The sequence below is a fragment of the Colletotrichum orchidophilum genome (assembly GCF_001831195.1).
Source record: "Colletotrichum orchidophilum strain IMI 309357 chromosome Unknown Scaffold_54.1, whole genome shotgun sequence".
In the NCBI taxonomy this organism is placed as follows: domain Eukaryota; kingdom Fungi; phylum Ascomycota; class Sordariomycetes; order Glomerellales; family Glomerellaceae; genus Colletotrichum; species Colletotrichum orchidophilum.
The window spans coordinates 152,604-170,004 of NW_019173010.1; the positions used below are offsets into that span (position 1 = coordinate 152,604).

Consider the following 17,401-nt stretch of genomic DNA (forward strand, 5'->3'; position numbering starts at 1 on the left):
CTGGCCTCGCTTCGCCTCGCCTCGCCTCGTCTCGCAGTCGCTGCGCATCTTCTCGATTCGACTCGACCCGCGTACGACAAAGCTTCCTCCATCTTGTCTCTTTACCTTTGCTCGGTTTGCTGAATCAGACGCTTCTATCTTTACTTGCACCTCTTTGCACTGCATTATTTCTCCGGCATTCTCTTCGCGCCTCGTCGTTGACACACCCTGCGCGAACTGCTTCGATTCTTCCAAGTTCCTTCTATCGGAAACGTTGTCATCTAATTACAGCAGCAGAACTGGCCTCATCCACTCTGTTCGCCTGTCGCATTGTCTCAACATCATACATCTACGCTGCTACCTCACCCGATATAGACGGCGGTTAACCTCTGAAAGGCCAAGCTCGTGGTCTCTCGCCTCTCGTCCGAACCCCGGTGGCCTTTGACGTTGTGCTGCTGGCTGCGTTGTTGCTTTTTCTTCTTCCAGCTCCTCCGGTGTCAAGCAACTCTGCCGCGTCTGCGTTCTCTGCTAGAGTGGCCGCATATTGATCTTCATTTCCACTACTGCAAACATTGGACGCCTCCAAGATCCCGCTTGGCCTAGCTCAGATCCGGTCAACGGACGGGCGGCTTTTTATCGCCCTCGCTCCCGCTGCCAAACCTCTCTCCGCAACTCCACCAACCCGGGACCAAAGCTTCCCAGTCCCCAATTTCGACATCCCGACGTCAAACACGGACCTCGTCTTGCGTTCAGCCTTCGACTCACTACTGTTCCCTCATCCTCGCGTCCGACCGGCTTGCTTGCTTTCTTTTCTCTGTCCTACAACAATCAGCTACACTACCGAGACACCCGGCGAAACTCTTTGCAGCAGGCCAACTGCTAGAGACCTTCAATCGCTGCTCCATTGATCCACACCTTGCGGGACAAGAGTGACAGTAGAACGTCAAGAGAGAACTGGGTAAGTGTTCGAGACCACCCCTTCCGGCTACTTCCCCGCCTCCCCCAAAACCTCAATTCTTTGCATTCCTGGGAGATGCCCCGGACTATTGCTTGCATAGTGCTGTAAAGGGGGTGTGCCAGGTGTTCGACTACAAGGTTGTGAGCCAGCTCGCCCCACGATGGCAAGCTTCAAGAGTCCGAGGCACGTCCAGAAGCCAGACGGACACATGGAAAGGCCACAAAGAAACGCGGCAGCACTTATGAGGCCCATTCACGAAGCACATCTCTTACCTCGAATACGCGTCAGCACGTCTCTGCACCTGCTGTCTGCATAAGTCCATCTTCACCACCCACCCCAAATAGCCCCAATTCTTTTTCCTTACATGTGCCATTTTTCCGGCGGTTGCGTGTCTTTTCATTGTCTGTGTCCGGCGTGGGCGCAGTGGGAATGGCTCAAGGTGGCTCGACATTTCCAGCTAACCAGGCCAAAAGCGGTTCGTCTAGCTCCAGCGGGTATCCCTGATCCAGATCGACGTCGGCCAGAACTCTAACACCAATAAGGGAATCGGTCCCTGAGCCCATAGCATCCATCCCCCCCGACAAGCACGACAAGACAAGCCCCCCCTAGCACAAGAGAGGGCCTGGACATTTCGTGCGCAACCAGCTGCTCACGGCTCCAGAAGCAGTGCTGATATTGTTCCCCGCAAGCCCAGAAAATCGCCCCTATTAAACTTGCGTGGCAGACCCTCGACTTATCACCTTGTGGTCTCCCCTCCCTTCTGTCCCTGCCACTGCTGCTGCTGCTGCTTCTCCTGCTGCCGACGCTGCAAATCGACGTCCACTCCCGATCGTCCTCTCCTCCTCTCGGCATCGTTGGTGAGACGAAGAAGAACAACCCGCCTGAAACGTCGCCCTATTACGAACCCGGAAGCCCCCCCGGTGATCGCCGCAACAAGGCATCGCGTCGTTATAGCTTGTAGCTGTCCGAACCACCAGCTGGCAACTCAGAAGCTTCGCCTCGAACCGAGTTCAGGTCAATTCAGCACCACCTGTACCCCTCCAGCCAAACCCCACCAACTGCCATCTCACGAACCCCTCGACCCAGCGGACCTCCAATCAGCCAAAATGGGCCTGTTTTCCCGCAAGGAAAAGGCCCCCAAAGCCTCGGGCAAGCCGTCTATCAACACGTCAAATGTGAGCATCGCCTCTGGCGCATCTAGCATTAAATCACCGCCACCGCGCAGTACCACCATGAACAGATCCTCAGGAACGAGCACAACCCCCGGCACGCCTTTGACGCCTTTTTCGCCTACCTCCATACCTAAGTTCGATCTACCGCGTCCTCCTGACCCGCAGCTTGACCCGGCGGGATACCTCAGGAGCTTGGGGGCGGTTAGAGATAGAAGCAAGATTGTCACGGACAAAGCAATTCGCAACGAATTGAAACACTTTGATGTGGATATGCGCAAGTTCCCAGACGTCGTGACATTTGTTTCTCAGATCATCAAGGTACGAGTCAGCTTCTCAGCGCTTCTGCGGGTTTTCGCTTCTAGTGATCTGGCAACTCCCACACCCCCCGCTGTCCAGGTCGGCGAATAGCAGTATACTGACCTGACGCCCCCCTGTAGAGAGATTATGACGCCCCATACAACACGATTCCTGGCCACGGAAGACACCAGCACTTCTGCGTCGGCGGCCGCGACCGTATTGCTCAGCTTCTTTCTACGTTCCCTGAGGATGTCGACAACAGCGAAAAGTGTCGCCGCATGATTGATCTCTTCCTCGTCAGTGTATTGCTGGATGCTGGTGCAGGCACGAAATGGAGTTACAAGAGCACCGAAAATGGACGCATATACCGCCGATCAGAAGGCATCGCCGTAGCTAGCTTGGAAATGTTCAAGACTGTAGGTCTATCAAGTATTTGTGCAGGCTAAGCGCCTACTAATCATCTGGCAGGGTCTTTTCTCCAGCGATAGCAAAAACAAGTTCCAGGTCGACAAGGAAGGACTACGCAGCCTCACAGTGGAGAGGGTAGCTGCTGGTCTGCAGTCGAAGCCGGGCAACGAAATGGCAGGCATTGAAGGCAGGACGCAACTCCTCCAGCGGCTAGCAAATGCTCTGACCGAAAAGAGGGAATTTTTTGGCGACAGCGGTCGACCAGGTCATATGATAGGTAAGTTTTTGGCTGTTGAGGACCGAGAATGGCAAAGGACCAGGACTGACCCAATCTGCTCTAGACTACCTGCTTTCGCATCCCTCGACGCAAGCGTCTTCCATGCCGATTGTCATTCTCCCGACGCTATGGAATCTCCTCATGAACGGCCTCATGCCCATCTGGCCACCATCTCGAACCTCGATCAATGGCGTATCTCTTGGCGATGCCTGGCCTTGCCAGTCAATGCCGCAACCCCCGCAGAGCCCGACGACTTCGCAATTCTCACCATTTCCGCCTTCTGCCCAGAACTCGACCGCAGCATGGGAGTCTATACTGCCGTTCCATAAGCTTACGCAGTGGCTCTGTTACAGCCTGATGCAGCCTATGCAATCACTACTACGCATCCACTTTGCCGGGGTCGAACTACTCACCGGCTTGCCCGAGTACCGCAACGGCGGTTTATTCATCGACCTGGGAGTTCTCACACTGAAAACAGACGATTCGGAAAGGGGCCTCGAGCACTACGACGAGTACTGCAGAAGGACAAACGTCAAGCCGGTTGAAGTTGCGCCCATGTTCGAGCCCAGCGACGACGTGATAGTCGAATGGCGCGGCGTCACGGTTGGCTTCTTGGATAGGCTTTGCGTAGAGGTCAATAAGCACATGAAGAACGACCTCAAAGGCAATCATCTCACACTGGCTCAAATACTCGAGGCCGGAAGCTGGAAGGTAAGCTTCTACTTAACATCAGATCTTGGTCATCATGGCACTAACATCATCATCCAGGGTGGCCGCGAGATGGCCGAGTTTAGCAGACCAAATACGAAAGAACCGCCCATTTTGATCGATAGCGATGGTACCGTTTTCTAGACTGCCATGTATGTTTGGGAGGAAAGCATTGGACTGAGGCACTATACCTTTTCTGCCGTTGATTAGACTACAGCGCTGGGATGTATTGGGCAATGGGCGCTGAGCCTGGCCTGCAGGCCACAGTGGATGAAGGGCACATTGCATGATGAGATTGGACGGCGGCGGCTTATGCGCGCCTTAATGAACATGACTTGGCTGGGCGCGGCAGTGAGGAAGATTAATGCAATGCGAAGACCGAGGCGCAAAGCTTGGCCCGCCATTCCACCGTAACTCTGCCTGCCGATTGTGGGATGTCCGGCGAGAAGGGGCCTCTTCTTCGTCCCGTCTTCCACATTGCGATCCGCTTCTCGGCCCCGCGTCGGACCCCTAGCGGGTCCACATTACAGCTGCCTTTTCTGCTCACGGGCCGGAGCCTGTGCCAATTTCATCCATGTCTGTCACACACCACCTCAATCTCAACCCCAAATTTTGACTACCTTACACCTGCACAAGGCACTTGAATTTTTGATGATCTTCAAGGAATTGGAGGCCTACCATTCATGGGCGCAAAGGTAGCTTTGTCATTGTCCTCCGAAACTTATTCGCTATTCCCGCGCAGAATTTGAAATTTGCAAAGACGCCAGCAGCGGGGCATCTGCCCACCTGCATATCCGTCCCTGAGCAGAAAGAAGATGGCGATCTTCCCGCAATTCGGGCCGGACCCCGAAAGTTCACTACTACAGCAATGCCAGTACATCATTCACCGCGTCACGGTGCTGCTCGATGAGCTCGAGCGGCTCAAGGCCGCCATCGAAAGACGGCCGGCGTCAGGCCACAAGCCCGTTGCGTGGAACCAGGCCGTCCCGGGGCTCGGGCTCTTTGAACGCCTCATTATTTCGGAGAAGAAGCATCTTGCGAAGATGGTCCAGGCTTACGATGTGGAGCCCGGCGAGGAGGTGGATACCGAGGCGCTTGATAGTAGGATCAGGCTTAGGCTTGATGCGTCAAACTACAAGTTTTATGAGACGGTCTGGGAGGTTACGAAGCGGTGCTGTGATCTTGCGGGGATGCGGAGAGAGTTGGCGTATAAGACGGTCGGGGAAAAGAGTATCAGCGCCGTGATTGATTTGGTTGTCAACGGCGGCGCGGATTGGGTCAAGGTCGTGACTACCACGGAGCGTCGGCTATTTTACGAGATGGCGGACGCCGGGTGGGATTGGGAGGAGGATTTCACGGACGAGGGCGCGGATCAGTCCATGCTGGAGGTCCTTCAGGATGAGACGGAGGATAGCATCGAGGTCGCCAAGGTCGCGAGGCATATGGTTGCGGCGGCGAGGACGTCCTACCAGGACTACCGCCGTCCGCGGGTCCGGATACTGATGTCGAGAATATCAGAGGGGGAAAATGAGTCTGTGGATCACTTGCTGCGGCTCGTGAGGAAAATGGGCGGGGACGACGTGGACCTCCTCGTCGAGACGGCCAACGGTGCGGGCATCCTGACGGATCCCACGCCGGACTTGGAGGAGACCATCTCGAACCTTGTTAATACAGATTACTACAAGGACTTTACGCAGACGGTCAACGTGGACTGCTCCGTCTTCATGGCGTTGGCGTCTGATTTTAGCCACATGGCCATCGGGCCGGACTCAGACCTCTTACGGTCGAAGCAGCACCGCATCGACGCGACGGACGAGGTGGAGAACGGGCCGCGGCTGGTGAATACGCTGTACCCCGCCATCACTGGCCGGACGCTGGTTTGCACGAGGGAAGCGGCGGATACGTTTCTCAAGATTGTCTACGAGATTGGCACGGACTCGGAACAGTCGCGCACGAGGATCCTCTTTGACCCAAGCGACGCCGACACCGTCCCCGAGGACGTCGAACAGGACCGACGACGCCGCGTGGCCGCGCTGCAGGAACTCTCCGTCCACCCTGTGCCGGCAGACCTCCGCCTCCCCGTCGAAATCGTGGACTCTGTCTCGTGGGACGACGCGCAGCGGATGGTGGCCGAGGGCCAGCTGCCGGCCGTCGCGTTGGCGGTCGGGAAGAGAGGGTCAGGGCTCAACGCGATGAATGTTTCGTCATTCTTGTACGGGTGGACGACGCGGTTGACGACGGTCACGTCGAATTGGGAGGCGGCCAAGAGGTTGAGGACGGTGATTGAGACGAATCGGGTGACGGGGACGGAGGTCGGGCCGCATATTTGGCGGATACCGTTTTCGAGAAAGTTGCTTGCGAAGCCCAAGGTGCCGTTGCCGTCGGGTGGTGGCGGCAGGGGTGAGAAGGAGGATGGGAACGGTAGCAGTGGAAGTTGGAGGTTGAAGACGAGACAGGAGAGGAAGGCGGAGAAGGAGGAGAGTTTACAGAGTTGGGTTGCGTCTGAGCAGGCGGAGACACCTGCGAAGTCAACAACGCCTGATGTCGAATGAAATTCAAGGTTCTTTCTGCATTCTTTGCCCGACACAATAGCATCCAAACATCGACATCAATCTGCGGGCCCCAAGACGACGCCGCAATCAGGATACTTAATCCTCACCTCAGTCGTGAAGACCTCCCCGACATCGGCCTCTGCATACCTCGTCAGCAGCACCTCCTCGCAGTGCCGCGTGTGGTGATAACTCCAGATATAGCTATCGACCCTCTCCAGCCCGCCGCCGCCGCCGCCGCCGCCGCCGTTCCCGCCCTGACTCTGCATCAGCGCGCGGTGCATCCGCTTCCACATGGCCGTGCAGTGACGCAAGTGGTATCCCAGACTAACGTACACACCCGTATACTCCCCCGTCATGATCTGCTCTCTCGTAAGCGAAGGCCGCGTGCGGTTTGCGTCCTCGAACCAGGCGAGCTGTCCCGCCTCGACGAGTTCCGCTTCAAAGGTTGCTGCGAGGGCGGCGTCGTGGCATTGAGATGGGAGCCAGTTGAAGCTTATGAGGTCGAATTCGCAGCCGGCGGCGCGGGCTTGGGTGGGGGTGGAGCCGCAGGGGGCTTGTTGGAGGTAGGATACTGGGCGGGTGGAGGGGTCGTCTTTTGCGGAAGAGGAGGAGGAGGAGGAGGAGGAGGCGAGGGTGTTGTCGTTTCGGTGGGAGGCGTGGAGGGCTCGGATGCGCGTTGCCAGAGCGGTGGTTATGAGGGCTGAGAGGGCGGCGCCTAGAAGGAGGGAGGCGCCTAGGAGGAGGGCGAGGCGGGTGTAGGTGGCTGTGAATCGTCGTCGGTGGTGGTTGGGCTGGGTTTGTTGGTGTTTTTGGTGAGAGGGTTTGGTGTTGTGGGCGGAGAGAAGGGACTGCGACGCTTCTTCAAGAGTGAGATTCATATCGTCGTCGTTGTCTTCCTCGCCGCCTCGATTCTTCTCCCAGGCAACTTGTCGCGGTGTTGATGCGTTTCGATGTTCCATCGTATCGTCCCTCTCAGCGTGTTATCATTTGCATGTGTTGTTTCGAGGGCTACAAGAAGAAACCGCTCTAAACAGGTAGAGGCGAATCTCAGCATTCAAATAAGATTCGAAGCGTCTTGTTGATCCTGAACAAAGGATTCCTCATGCATGGTGGCGGGGGTCACTGTTTGGTCAGTTGCTCACGACCTTCCCCTCTAGGTGGACTCTTACTGTGCATGAAATCCTTCAACGGAAAGCCTTCGATTGCGTGAGGCAATCATAAAACAACGGTCCCGGTATAAGATTGACATCTGAGACTTTCTATCTCATCCATAGTGGATTTCATCGTCTCTTGCTTTTACCTGAGGAGGATGTTCTGTGTTGGGAAGAAATCAGCCTCACCCAATGATGACCAGGCAGGCTCACCCCGCTTATCGCTGTCAGCCCATCCCTGCGCCTAAACAAATCCAACAATGGAATGATTGGGAAGTCGAAGTCGCCAACATTTGGTTGCCTGCTGCGTGGCTGTGTTTTCCACAGCCTGATGTGCCCCCATGATCCCTTTTGCTCCTCCCGCCCATTCACCCCATCTGCCTTCTTCATCTTCTTGCTCCATCTCTTTTCCTCTCCTACCATCGATCTAGCGATAGCACCAAAGTTCCTGTCAAGGACAGTTTCTAGGTGATTTCTTACGATGGAAGGGAAGCGTCTTTGGCCTGATGATGCTCGATGCAGCCCCTCTCGCCCACTCAAGCGGCATCGAACACTTCTTGACGACTGGGACAGCGAGACTCGACTTTCAAGCGAAGAAATACCACTTGAACACCATCGCTACACAGTGGCCTGGATCTGCGCATTGCCCATAGAGTTGGTAGCTGCAGAAGCCATGCTAGACGAAAAGCATGACGTCTTACCTTCTCGTGCTTTCTATGGCAACGCCTACACAACTGACACCAATACCTACACGCTGGGAAACATCGAGGGCCATAACGTTGTCATCACATGCCTGCCAGCGGACCAATATGGCACCAACAATGCGGCGAATGTCGTGACCAATCTAGTCCGTACTTTTCCATCAACTCGGCTAGCATTGATGGTCGGCATTGGAGGTGGTGTGCCGAGTAGTGCTAGGGACATACGATTGGGAGACGTCGTGGTCGGTACAAGGACGATGCAGTACGACCTAGGGAAGATTGTCGCAGGTGCCGAGATTCAACGCACAGCAATTGCTAGGACTCTCCATCAGTCATTTGGCAAAGCCATCACAGTTTTGCGGGCCAAACACGACCGGGAACCTAGCCAAATATCTTCCATTCTCAAGGAAAGATTTGCGACACTACCACATTATGGTCGCCCAACAGCCGCTGATCGTCTCTTCCTATCGGCATACGATCATGCAGAATCGGCAACTACATGCGACGACTGCGACCAACTGAAGCAGATGCCTCGACGCGCACGACTGAACGACGATCCCGCCATACACTACGGAGCAATAGCGTCCGGCAACCAAGTCATGAAGAACGCCACCGAAAGGGACAATGCTGCTCGTAACCTAGACGTTGTGTGTTTCGAAATGGAGGCTGCTGGTATCATGGATGTTCTTCCTTGCCTACCAATACGCGGAATTTGCGACTACGCAGATTCTCATAAGAATAAAGCATGGCAGAGATATGCCGCAGCTGCAGCCGGCGCATGTGCCAGAGAGCTGCTCTCCGTACTCCCCTCAGTCGACGCTAGCAGACGAGCTGTCCACCGTCCTCAGCCTTGTATGTACACGCAACAAATCATTTGTGAACTTGGATTCATCGCTGACCTCTCTTTGTAGCTCAGGCACTGCTAGATCAACATCAAAGACAGACCCAGCTGATGGAGACTCTCAAGTTTGATCAGATGGACTCCCGTCGATCTACTGTGAAAAAAGCACACATCAAGACATGTGCCTGGTTCATCAAACATAAAGATTACCAAACATGGCTGAGCGAAGAGAATCTCAAGTTGCACCATGGGTTTCTTTGGATTCGTGGCAAGCCAGGCGCGGGAAAGTCGACAATCATGAAATTCGTCTTGTCGAAAATGCAGAAGGATCCTCGTTGGTCACCACTCGTAGTTTCGTTCTTCTTCAACGCCCGAGGTGAATACTTGGAAAGGTCAATCGAAGGGATGTACCGTTCTTTGCTGTTCCAGGTCTTTCAGGGATATCCCCAACTCCGAACAGTGCTTGACGAGTTGTGCTCAACTCAACAGGAGAACGAGGGCTGTCCCAACTTGGACACTCTCAAAGATCTATTTTCTGAAGCTATCCTTGCTCTTGGCCAACTTCGACTGACTTGTTTCATCGATGCTCTTGACGAATGCGACGAGCAACAAGTCACAGACATGGTTCGAGATTTTGAGGACTTGGCAGAAGAGGCTTCGGTAGAAGGTATCGCCTTTCGAATCTGTTTTTCCAGTCGACATTATCCATACATTGTCATCAAAAGAGGAGTGGAAATGATACTTGAAAACCAGCCAGGCCACACACAGGACATGGAAAACTACATCAAAAGTCGTCTCATAGTCAAGAATCCGACCTTTTTTGAAGAGCTACAGATCAAACTTCTCGAAAAGGCTGCGGGCGTATTTCTCTGGCTCATTCTAGTTGTTGACATCCTCAATACCGAATACTCGCAAGGTGGATTGGCGATGAAGAAAAGGCTTGTCGAGATACCAAGCGACCTGGGCGCCTTGTTCAAGGATATCCTCACGCGTGATAGCAAGAACATGGAACATTTGTTCTTGTGCGTCATCTGGATCCTCTGCGCCAAGAGACCTTTACAACCCGAGGAATTCTATCATGCGCTCTGGTCAGGACTATCACAGCAGGACCTCGTGGATCCTGATCCTCCAAAAGTCACTGCTTCGGATGACGAAGACAATGCCACAAGATGCGTCATCGGCTTCTCAAAGGGGCTAGCAGAGATTACCAAATCCTCCCGGCCAACAGTTCAATTCATACATGAATCTGTCAGAGATTATCTTCTCAAAGCCGGGGGACTTGCTGAACTTTGGCCGGAGCTGGGCTTTGACTGGGAGCTCCCGAGCCATGAAAGATTGAAAATTTCTTGCGACGCGTACATTGGACATTACTTGGCTTCAAATTCCTCTGCAGAATCTCTGAATCAGTATCCATTTATGGAATACGCATGCCAGCAGGTTTTCTTCCATGCTGATGTCGCAGCTGCTGGCATCTCTCAAGACCAATTCCTATCTCAGTTTCCCCTCGAAAAGTGGATTGGGATCCATAATCACTTTCAAAAGTACAAAGTGCGTCACTACACACCGCAAGCGAGCTTCGTTTACATCTTTGCGGAATTGGACTGCTCAAGGCTCATTCGCATGGGTTTGAGTGAAGACTTGCAATGCCGTTCTGCGGAACGTTATGAATATCCCCTGTTTGCCGCCTTGGCTCACGGGAATAGCAAATCCGTCGCTGCTCTTCTGAAAATACCTTCCGTCATCTACAATGGGACGAACATCATGGAAGGTTTCAATCACAGGAAGGACCTCTCAAGCTTCAAGAGCCTAGCGCCGTTATCATGGGCTGTGGAAAATCGCCGGGTCGGCATAGCTACTATCCTTCTTCGGGCAATGCCTAAGTTTGGTGACGGTGATCTTGAAGGAGATAAACTCATAGTGACGGCCGCTCAAAATGGCTATGATGAGATCATGAAGCTCCTGATTGAAAAAGGGGCAGGTCTCACTACTCAGAATGGGAGATTACTACATATTGCTTGCCAAAGAGGCCACGTGGCGGTTGCTAAAGTTCTCATTGAGAATGGAGCAAATGTCAATGCCACAGACAGTCACTCCAGTAGACTACTGAATTATGCTTCCTCAGGAGGCCACGTGGCGGTTGTTAAGGTTCTCATTGAGAATGGAGCAAATGTCAATGCCACAGACATAGACTCCCGTGGACCACTGCATTATGCTTCCTCAGGAGGCCACGTGGCGGTTGTTAAGGTTCTCATTGAGAATGGAGCAAATGTCAATGCCACAGACATAGACTCCCGTGGACCACTGCATCATGTTTCCATAGGAGACCACATGGCGGTTGCTAAGCTTCTCATTGAGAATGGAGCAAATGTCAACAAGAGTGACGACAACGGATTAACACCATTACATCGGGCTGCAACATGGGGCCGTCTGGCTCTTGTCAAGCTTCTCCTTGACAACCAGGCAGATCCCAACGCCATGGATATCTATGGACACACTCCATTGTATTATGCTGTGCGACATGATTACGGAGAGATGATTCAGCTTCTGCGTGAAAAAGGGGCGTATGTTAACGCAGTCTCAAAGGACGGCGAAACGCCAGCATTTTAAGCCGTATTAAGGCGTGGTCGAGAGGGCATGATTTTTTTTTCAAAATGGGATTATGGTCAATTTCCTAAGGTGGAAGAAGCTGAGCAATACTTGAAAGGGGTGTGATCGATTCCAATATGTAAATTACATCGTAGTTGTTCAAAGCGATGAAAACAGAAATGACAGAAGATGTTCCTTAGTCACAGTGGATTAAACACTCGCCAATAGTTATTGAAATGCTAAGGAATGTAATTTACTATCAATGAAGCGGTTCAGTCGGAAAGTCGATGCTGTGAATCAGACAAAGTACAGAATCGCAAAGTATAGACCTTGTAATGCTCGCATTGGCTATGTTCCGCCAATAATTCTGCAAAGAATTCGTGTTGAGTGATCGTTTTCATGGAGAGCGGGAAAAATTGCATTTCTCCATCAAGTACAGGTACAGTCGCCGTTGTAGTAATTCGCTGTCCACTCGCTCGAAGCAACATTGAACTTTGCTCTCTGGCCTTCACCACCCGCCGTTTGGGCAATGGGCACCACCACCATTGCTGGGCCATCCGCAGCAAGAGCCATCGCCGCCTCCACTACCAACCTATATTATGCAAATTCAGACATGTACTCGAGTAGACTTGGACCTCATCCCATCGATATGAAGGAAGATTGAAGTTGCCGGGGGATTACAACGTACACATGAGCCAATGTTGCACTAGTAGTTAACCAACCCCCAGCGGCAGGAGGTACCGTGGCAACTCTATGTATAGGATCGGATTAGTGACTTTCGACCCGCAGTGTCTACGAAACATCGCCAGCAGCGAGACAGAGGAAGAGCATACACCCTTGGATGCGTAGTAGCTGGGGCATTCCCGCCCCTTGAATAACTGATGAGGGTGGCTGGAGGGAGTGGTTTCGGAGACGGGGGCCGGGTTGGGCGCAGCGGTGACGTTGGTGAGGGCTGAGGTGAGGGTGAAGAGGGTTGTGAACTTCATAACGGGCAGATTGGTAGATGATTGGTGATGATGATGAATGATGGAAGACGACCTGGGATGATCTTCAGTATCGGCGGGTTTATATGGCCTGTTAAAACGCTGAGAACATCCCTTGCTTGTTCTGAAAGCGGTTGCTAAATTGTTATTTACACCGCCGTTGTTACGAACAGAGAACTGGAGGCAGTATCATATCTTAGCGTATCGCAAATGTTTTTGCACCTACTCCGGACGGCAAAGATCCGTCAGTCTCGGCATCGTCTGACCTTTTCACGCAACTTTGGCTCCACTCGGTAACCCGAGGATGCTCAGGACTCGGAGATCTTGTCCTCTCTTACGACACATCTACGGCTTGCCGACGGAATGGCTCTTTTTCTAGCCTTGGCGATACTTCGACTATAACGATAGAGTCTATTGGCGGCATTTTGTGGCCACGATTCGCTGAGCAATGGGAACCGACAGTAGGAACGACTTAGCATCACCAAGCTCGCCCCCTTCACGATGATAAGTTAGACGTTTCTGTCACAGACAACCCTATTGGCTGTTGCCCAACATGCAGGGTAGCGGAACCAAGGTCGCCCAAGCCCATCACCGAACATCCTCTGACTGCAGAAAAGCTCGTCCCGTGCGGGGGTTTTATTGTCTGGATCCGCCTCGGCGTGGAGATGGCAGCGTCGATCATGGGGTGAAGGGCAGGGGGAAGTATGTGAGCGGGGCGCCAACATCGTCTTCAATCGTCCGTCAAAGATAATTTCTGTGAGTGTCGTCGTACTCTCCGGATTTATTTGCCCTCAAGGAGATGTGACATGTCTCGATTCGTGCAAGTCCCGCAAAGGAATCCAGTTGCAATGTTGCAATAAGCTGACAGCGGGTCCGGGCAACACAGAAAAAACACTCAAGTCTACTTATCGCCGCAGCTCGTATTTTTTCCTGCAGGAAGAGGGGCTTTGCGTGTGTGGCTTTGCGTGTTTGCTAGCGGTGCTAGACACTGTTTGATCAGTTCATGTTCTGTGGCTAGAGGATAAATGGGAGTTGCGGAGCCTGTTGACTGTCGACTTGAAGCATGATCGTAGGTCATTTTCTGAGCCCATTCTTTTCCTGGGACAGCTGCCGAATTGAAGCTGAGATAAGACCTTGAATTTGCATCACAAAGTTTAAATAGTAGGGCCTTGCAGATGTTGTCCACCGTTCTCAACTCATACTGACTTGCAGCGAATCATAGACGTAGTGAACACGGTAAATTCGTATGCGTCGTCCTTGAAGACCACGAGAGTCGACGTTTCCCAAGTTTGAGTTGCCTGTAACGGCGAAATTTGTCGAAAAAATCGGCCAAGTCTTATTAATGAGTACTATTGTGGGTTTCCGCATCGTTCACCTGTTGGCTCATCCTCCTCTCTACTGTCTTTTTCATCATCATGCATTCGTGCAATTCCCTGATCACACTTGAAGAAGACCGCTGGCCGATGAATATCGCGTCGAACTGGGCCAAGATTTCTGGGTAGCCAGTAAGGCACTCCCTCGCTTCCCAAAGTAGCCTTTCAGCGAGGTCTGGCTCTGCGGTACGTTCGAGCATCTCTGCGATCAGGGTATTATATCTTCTTTGATTTGGTTCATCGACTTGTTCCTAAATAATCTGTCAGAATCATGCCTAAACTCACACGAGAGGGCTGGTGTTGAAAGCTACGGCCGAGTTGGGGATAAAAATGTGTAGATAGGCTGTGAGTAGATTAGATGGAATACCTAAATATCATAAGTCAAATGAATAGTGGGCTCAAGAACGGCCCCCTTGAAATCCACCTGAGGATACAGATTTTGGATGTCCTCGTTCTTTTTCACGGACTCGGCTATCATTTCTTCCCGGCTTTTCCCTTCAATGTCCATCTCCGATGAGATCGACTCCATCGCAGGGTTCACGCTGTTCATTTTGACGTAGGTTTAGACTGAGAATGACAGCGGTCGCTAATTCGGCGCTTGAAAAAGGCACACAGCAATTCGATGATTGCGGCGAAGCGGAGGGGAAATTGCATGCTCAGAAGGTGGCCGAGGCCGTTGAGGAATAGATCGGAAGAATGGACTGCGGGGAGAGGACCTAGGCCTTATGTGTCCTTAGTGTGTCGGGAAAAGAGGCGTGATCAGCAGGTTGCACGAGTTGGCTGGCAGTTGGACCATAGGATTGTGGCGTGAGCGAATAAAGTCACAGTCGAGGACCCTATTGGTGTGACCTCGCGTCACCTGCATATTTCGGCTTCCACTAAACACAAGTGTGCACTTTGAATCTTTGATGGCTTGGCGGGTCGATATAGACTTAATTTAGGTGTTGGAGAGGATACCTTGAGTGATCAGAAATGGCCTCAACTTCCACATAGGAGGTATCCGTATCTTTTGTTATTTCTTGAATGAATGCGGTGGAGAAATTCTAATTTTTCAAGACTTTGGCATATCGGCATAGGGTGTGAACACCGCTAGTTGATGCTCAATTAAAACTCAGGAAGTTTTCACCCAGAGAAAGCCACTGATATTACGAGAGCTACTTTTTACATGTACAGTGGTTGGATGAGTGACTCGTATCCAATCTTTGGTGTTGTCGGAATCGTTTGAGTTGAAGAGGCGTCATTTCTCAACAAATTGTAGGACGCGAAGGCCGGTGATTGATCTGAGAGCCTCAGAAACTTTCCTCTTTCCATGACGATACCCTATACGGAGTTTTTCATCCTATGATTTTCAAAAACAGAACATTGGATGAGATGTACTACGACTGTGTTCCATTGGCTAACTCATTCTGAAAGATGCCTCGCCTAACTTTTGGTCATTCCGTAGCCACATGAAAGGAATAATATTATGCGATTATTAATTCTACACATTAGTGCATCCCCAAGTGGATTTGTTAATGTTTTGATCTTCTCCAAGGATCTCGTAACGGGAACCACCCAGGACTATACCCCGCTGGCTGTATCTCTACCGATTCGCCATCCGTCGTTGAAGTCGTGTTGATGTGATCCAGTGCCTGACTCTCCACGTCGATATCCAGATCGTCGAACTTTTGTTGACGCCTCTTGCCGGACCCAATCGTCGGGGGAGCCGCGCTTTCAGCCACAGTTGAATCCTTGCTATCCGACATCAACGGCAATAGGCGTCTGAGAACGGGTACGCAGCCGCATACAACGGCAAGATTCGCTTCGAGAGCTGTCCAAATCCACAGTTCGAACCCGTCCCATGTCACATCATAAGTTTCTTTCTCAACAAAATGGACCCACCAAGTTCTCATAATCCCAGCCACAACGACGACTGTGCCGAGACTAAAGAGAACGATGAGAACAAGTCGTTGCATCATTGGTAGCCTTAGTCTGAATAGTGTAGGCATAGGAAGGATGTAAACGGCGAAATCGGTCAAGACTGTGGTGATAGTCTGGCCCGCCAGAGGTGGCCACTCTTCAATGCAGTTGCGATTTTCCACGAATAGGTCCCAGTAGTGCCACGCGGGTCTGTAAGCCATTAATTTTCTTTCTGTTGAAAGTATGGTGCAATAAGAGTTTCTTACCCGCACTGAGTCCATAGGGCGATAAGAAAAATCCAAATCAAGGCGAATACAAAGCCCATGGTGACCCATGTCAGTCGTCGGAACCATGACCCGAGAGGGGCTATTCTCAAATAACTTGTGAGGATGGAAAGCTTCGAGAGGCCTGATGCGAACAAAAAAAGGGTTTGGCCTGTGATAGATGCCTGTGTTACCACTGTCAGTTTCTCGCCTTAACTCAAGTTGCCAGAACCCGATGAACCTTACCTGCCGACCTAATCTTTGTTGGACGGGAGTCAGGTCCCATACGTGGAGATTCCAGCCGTATAATTGGGTCGCTATCACGAGACATATCAGTTACCATTCATCTTTGGGCTTCACACCGCAGCGTGAAAGGAATATCTTACCGAGTATCACGCATACTGTGACGGACATGCAGAAGATCTTGAAATTGGGCTATGAGTACTCGCTCTGATAGACAGGTACAATGCATGGTCTACTTACCACGGCGGCAATCATCAACCAGTCATCCCACCAGCTCCTGCGTATCATGAAGAGTCGAACATACAGCCGTAAGGCGAGACAGACCAGTGCCACGCCTAACGACGTTAAATCAATAATCATAAGTGCTGGTCCCCTTGTAGCGGGATCAACGTAGTTTGGAGCCGGCCATGACGAGACGACTTCAGCCGGAGGAAATCTCATGGTGGATATCGGATAACGGAGGTTGGGGACGGTCACATATCCAAGATTGAACGGTGATGTTGGTCGGGTTCTGGATATTCTTCTTTCTCAAAGTCAACGGTGAAGAACAGGGGTTGAGATTTTAACCACGCGATGGTAGGTGGCATGAGGAATTTATGTAAGAACAATCGTGAAAGCCAAAGGGACCGAAACGAGTGTGCCTGGAAGTAAGGAATCAATTTGTCAACGGTTCGAAATTCCAACAGCATTACCGTAGAAACTCGTCAAACTCGGATTTGCGCTAGCCCGTGCTCCCGCTATCTTAATACCAGAGACTTGACCAATTTGAGCCTTCTCTCAGGACATTGACCTCAAAATGGGGTGGAGATCAGCGCAGTTCTGGTACTGAATCCAGCTAAACGCAAATCCGAGTTTGACAAGTTTCTACGGTAGAAGCTGTCCTTTTTCCGTGCCTGTGTCTCAAGCTTGGCAAACTTGACAGATCCCGTCAGAAACTTGCCGTCGCTTGCGCTACGGTTTGCTTTCCAAAACTACACGGCTAGTCGTGGGCAGAGCTGGAGCTAAGAGGC

At 51.9% G+C, this 17,401-nt stretch overlaps 6 protein-coding genes across 6 annotated transcripts; 3 read left to right on the top strand and 3 right to left on the bottom strand.

The window, feature by feature from the left end:
* Positions 1-2,043: 2,043 nt before the first annotated feature.
* CORC01_06954 (uncharacterized protein) lies at positions 2,044-3,943 on the top strand (the record flags this gene model as incomplete). Its single annotated transcript, XM_022618592.1, has 5 exons — positions 2,044-2,427; positions 2,547-2,822; positions 2,875-3,091; positions 3,156-3,802; positions 3,860-3,943. The coding sequence occupies 5 exons, from the start codon at positions 2,044-2,046 to the stop codon at positions 3,941-3,943; spliced, it is 1,608 nt and encodes a 535-aa protein (XP_022474902.1).
* A 671-nt stretch (positions 3,944-4,614) lies between these two features.
* On the top strand, positions 4,615-6,351 carry CORC01_06955 (uncharacterized protein; the record flags this gene model as incomplete). The annotated part of the gene is made up of 1 exon (XM_022618593.1): positions 4,615-6,351. One exon carries the CDS (start codon positions 4,615-4,617, stop codon positions 6,349-6,351), a length of 1,737 nt encoding a protein of 578 aa, XP_022474903.1.
* A 56-nt stretch (positions 6,352-6,407) lies between these two features.
* On the bottom strand, positions 6,408-7,310 carry CORC01_06956 (uncharacterized protein; the record flags this gene model as incomplete). Its single annotated transcript, XM_022618594.1, has 1 exon — positions 6,408-7,310. One exon carries the CDS (start codon positions 7,308-7,310, stop codon positions 6,408-6,410), a length of 903 nt encoding a protein of 300 aa, XP_022474904.1.
* A 673-nt stretch (positions 7,311-7,983) lies between these two features.
* CORC01_06957 (uncharacterized protein) lies at positions 7,984-11,651 on the top strand (the record flags this gene model as incomplete). The annotated part of the gene is made up of 2 exons (XM_022618595.1): positions 7,984-9,055; positions 9,115-11,651. The coding sequence occupies 2 exons, from the start codon at positions 7,984-7,986 to the stop codon at positions 11,649-11,651; spliced, it is 3,609 nt and encodes a 1,202-aa protein (XP_022474905.1).
* Positions 11,652-12,336: 685 nt separating this feature from the next.
* On the bottom strand, positions 12,337-12,616 carry CORC01_06958 (uncharacterized protein; the record flags this gene model as incomplete). Its single annotated transcript, XM_022618596.1, has 2 exons — positions 12,337-12,381; positions 12,464-12,616. 2 exons carry the CDS (start codon positions 12,614-12,616, stop codon positions 12,337-12,339), a joined length of 198 nt encoding a protein of 65 aa, XP_022474906.1.
* A 2,881-nt stretch (positions 12,617-15,497) lies between these two features.
* Positions 15,498-16,210, bottom strand: CORC01_06959 (uncharacterized protein; the record flags this gene model as incomplete). The annotated part of the gene is made up of 2 exons (XM_022618597.1): positions 15,498-16,095; positions 16,152-16,210. The coding sequence occupies 2 exons, from the start codon at positions 16,208-16,210 to the stop codon at positions 15,498-15,500; spliced, it is 657 nt and encodes a 218-aa protein (XP_022474907.1).
* Positions 16,211-17,401: the final 1,191 nt, after the last annotated feature.